Source organism: Zingiber officinale, chromosome 6A (assembly GCF_018446385.1).
Source record: "Zingiber officinale cultivar Zhangliang chromosome 6A, Zo_v1.1, whole genome shotgun sequence".
Lineage (NCBI taxonomy): Eukaryota > Viridiplantae > Streptophyta > Magnoliopsida > Zingiberales > Zingiberaceae > Zingiber > Zingiber officinale.
Genome location: NC_055997.1, coordinates 11,620,237 through 11,623,496, shown reverse-complemented (window position 1 = coordinate 11,623,496; position 3,260 = coordinate 11,620,237). Strand labels below are relative to the sequence as shown.

At 36.7% G+C, this 3,260-nt stretch overlaps 1 protein-coding gene across 1 annotated transcript; it reads right to left on the bottom strand.

The window, feature by feature from the left end:
* LOC121994610 (serine/threonine-protein phosphatase BSL3-like) lies at positions 1-2,569 on the bottom strand. The gene is made up of 6 exons (XM_042548587.1): positions 2,559-2,569; positions 2,129-2,184; positions 1,984-2,023; positions 579-663; positions 299-397; positions 1-213 (listed from the first exon to the last, which is right to left on the bottom strand). Exons 1-6 carry the CDS (start codon positions 2,567-2,569, stop codon positions 1-3), a joined length of 504 nt encoding a protein of 167 aa, XP_042404521.1.
* Positions 2,570-3,260: the final 691 nt, after the last annotated feature.

Sequence of the window (3,260 nt, the reverse complement as noted above, 5' to 3'; positions counted from 1 at the left end):
TTATTTGTATGACCATAGCAGATCCATAAGAACTATTGTGCCAGTTTCCATTGTGATAGGTCGTTGAAGGTTTTCGATTTGCTCTACATGATTTATGGAATGACCAATACCACCATGCATGCAGATAACTTTCTTCTCCATTAAAGCAGCTAAAGGCAACCAATTAAACAATCTGTTAATACGGTGCCATGCCCAGATTCCGTCTTGTTCTCCCTGTTTCCAAACAATAAACAATAATATGGAACATAATTTTTTCTTGATAAACTAAATAATGACAGCAAATAGAAATTAGTGGTACCATTCTCTCGATGCACTCGGTACGAAACCCAAATAAAGCATTAATGTCTGTTGCCTCATGGTTTCCACGAATTAAATGTATATTATGTGGATATTCAATCTGTAACATTGATTCAGAAAATTTTGAAAAGTTTAAAGATACAACATATTTGTAAACATAAACCTGTACAAGAAGAGTGCAAAGTAATACCTTCAAGAATTCTTTGATGCTAAATATTTTCATAAAATTATTTGCTTGGATAAGACTGATCACATTGACAAGCTTGAGGGGAAAGTAATACCTTCAATGCAAGGAGAAGAGTAATAGTTTCCAGGCTATGTTGGCCACGATCAACGTAATCACCCCAAAAGAGATAATCAATATAACTGAAAGTGGCAAAAACATAAGACAATGTCACAAGTGGATAAAGAAAAATATGAACTAAAATTAACACTACAAATTTTAAAAAAAAAAAGATGCACCCAAGTATGTAGCCAAAACTGTGTATCAACATCTATTTTCATGCTGTAATATATGCAAATAGGCCAAAGCAAACTTAAACCTATGATCTGAATAACTGAAGTCATAGAGTACAAGTGCAAACCAAAATACTACAGGTCAAAAAAAGCTGCACATTATCATCTGTGACACTTTGAATTTGCAGAGCTCAATCCTAAGATAATTCTCCAATTAAAGGAATTCAAGAACTATCGCTTATATGTACAAGCATGAACAACCACAGCACTTGTAATAAGGATTTAGTACATGTCGATGAAAAAGTTATGCTTTACAAAAGCATCCAACAATTACAAAAGATGACAATGCATATTGTAAGAATAAGATGAACTATACCTCTACATCGAGCCCCAATGAATTCCTTCGAATCACATCTTTTAGATGTAATATATGCAACCGGTGTAGTATCACTTCGAATTCCTTCAATTTGCACCTTCCCTCTAGCAACCTTGAAGAAGGATGATGGAGTGACATTTGCTCCTATGCCTCTCACACGTCCACCATGTTCGTTAGAATTCAAGGCCTTCGTGAGAATATCTTCACGAAGCGCTGATGAAAGTTGCGAGCTTTTCCATCACGAAGAATGCCAAAGCTGAGATTTCCTTTTCAATTATGTTTAATTGAAAAGTACAATTATGTTTAATGGGTGTTCCATTTCAAGAGACGTAATGATCATTATAAATTTTGTAGTTATCGACAAAATCTAACACCAAAGTCAATAAGGTTTAACTTCTCTTTTACCTATCAAATAACATTCCTCTCCATCTAACATAATTTTTAACCAACAGATCAATTTATGGTTAGTCATCTCTATTTGGATTATAACAAACATCTCAATTTCTAGTTTATTCCCAAAGATCATATTGAGTTAACAAACAACTCAATTTCTGCTGTAAATTTACAATGTCGTATGGTAAAATTTGTTTAATCAATAATATCTCTATAAGAAACATCTCAAAACTCCAAGTGAAGAAACTCTCAGATATGAAAACAGAGATACTTCAGAGTCCAGTGAAATAAAAATGATAGATTAACAAAAACAAAACTAACTTTCGCAGAAAGGGCAAGCTAGCATGGAAATCAAGCAATCAGTAGTTGGGGTTCTTAAAGCAAAAGGACATTTCAACCAACGAAAGCTGCACTCTACCTTGTATTAGATAATCACCAAAAAAGTTGACAAGGAAAGTTACGTGAGAGGTGAAGGATTGAGCATCTGTAGCATATCTCGTACTGAATCAGAATTACAAAAAAATAATAAGAAGAAAGATCTTGGTGCCTTACAGCAACAAGGGAAGTTGAAAATTGATGGCAAAGCAATGGTATAGAATCCCTCACCTTTCAGCTTCTCAAAGAGCCATTTAGCCTTCTCCTCCACTGTGCTTGAAAAAGCGCTGATGAAGTCAAGATCAGATCATCATAAGACATCAATTGAGAAAAGATCGGATTAAAAAGGTAAACGCAGGCATGCATGCAATTTCTCCCTTGTATGAACCAGAAAAGGGCAAAACCAGAATGTAAAAGACTCAAGCATCACAGTTGTGTGGCAAATGTCAGAAATATGATCCACGAGATGACCTAAAAAAATCCCTTGGATTGGGCTAGGGAACATCCTGGATCTTAACACACACACTACTCTTCCTCCGCTCAAGATTGACATTTGGGAGAAAATGCTTTCTTTTACACCGCTTCTTCCATGAGATCAAAGAAATCGGTAGGGCTCACAGAGAAAATCTGAGAAAATACAAAAAGGAAAGGTTCTGCTTACAGAAAGGTCATCGCTCATGGAGGAAATCTCTGCTTTGGCTTAAAAATGACCGGAATGCGAAGAAGGCCTCCTCTTCTCGAGTTGGAGGAGATGCGGTGTGGTTGGACGGAGAAGCAAGGCGTCGTGTCTTGATCCTGATCGAGAGAGGAAGGGGCGTCGATCTAGGAAGGGGAAGAGGGAGATGAGGCTGAGAGAGATGGTCGGACGACCAGCGGCCAGGAGGAAAGTCATGGTGGTGTCGCGACGGTATACGGTGGACGGCGCGATATAGGTTTAGGTTTGCAGGGAAGAGTGAAGTGTTACAAATTTTGGCTAAGTATTGGTCGGAAAATTAAATTATTTTATTTTGGTTCATTAACATCGGGTTTTAAAAATCGTTGTTAAAACCGGTGTCTATTAACGAAAAAGGCGCTCATAGACATCGGCTAAAAAACCGATGTCTATGAGCGAAAATCTGCGCTCATAGACACCGATTTTTGGAAAAATCGGTGTAAAATACTCAAAGACATCGGTTTTTGCTTAAAACCGTTGTTGTTCTACCGATGTCTATAAGGGTTTTTCTTGTAGTGATTTTAACTAGCATTTCCTAATTCATATCATAGCATGTGAGACATATAGTAAATCATAATTAGGTTTCTAACCCTAATTCCATAAAGTGGCCGAACTTACAAGGTATTGAATCTAGGTTACAAGTAACATAAA

What these genes read in the sequence shown, in the direction of transcription:
- LOC121994610 (XM_042548587.1), bottom strand. An exon ending in CTCTTCTCCTTGCATTGAAG is followed by an intron (nt 398 to 578) that starts GTATTACTTTCC and finishes TCAATGTTACAG; the next exon opens with ATTGAATATCCACATAATAT. An exon ending in CCGAGTGCATCGAGAGAATG is followed by an intron (nt 214 to 298) that starts GTACCACTAATT and finishes GTTTGGAAACAG; the next exon opens with GGAGAACAAGACGGAATCTG.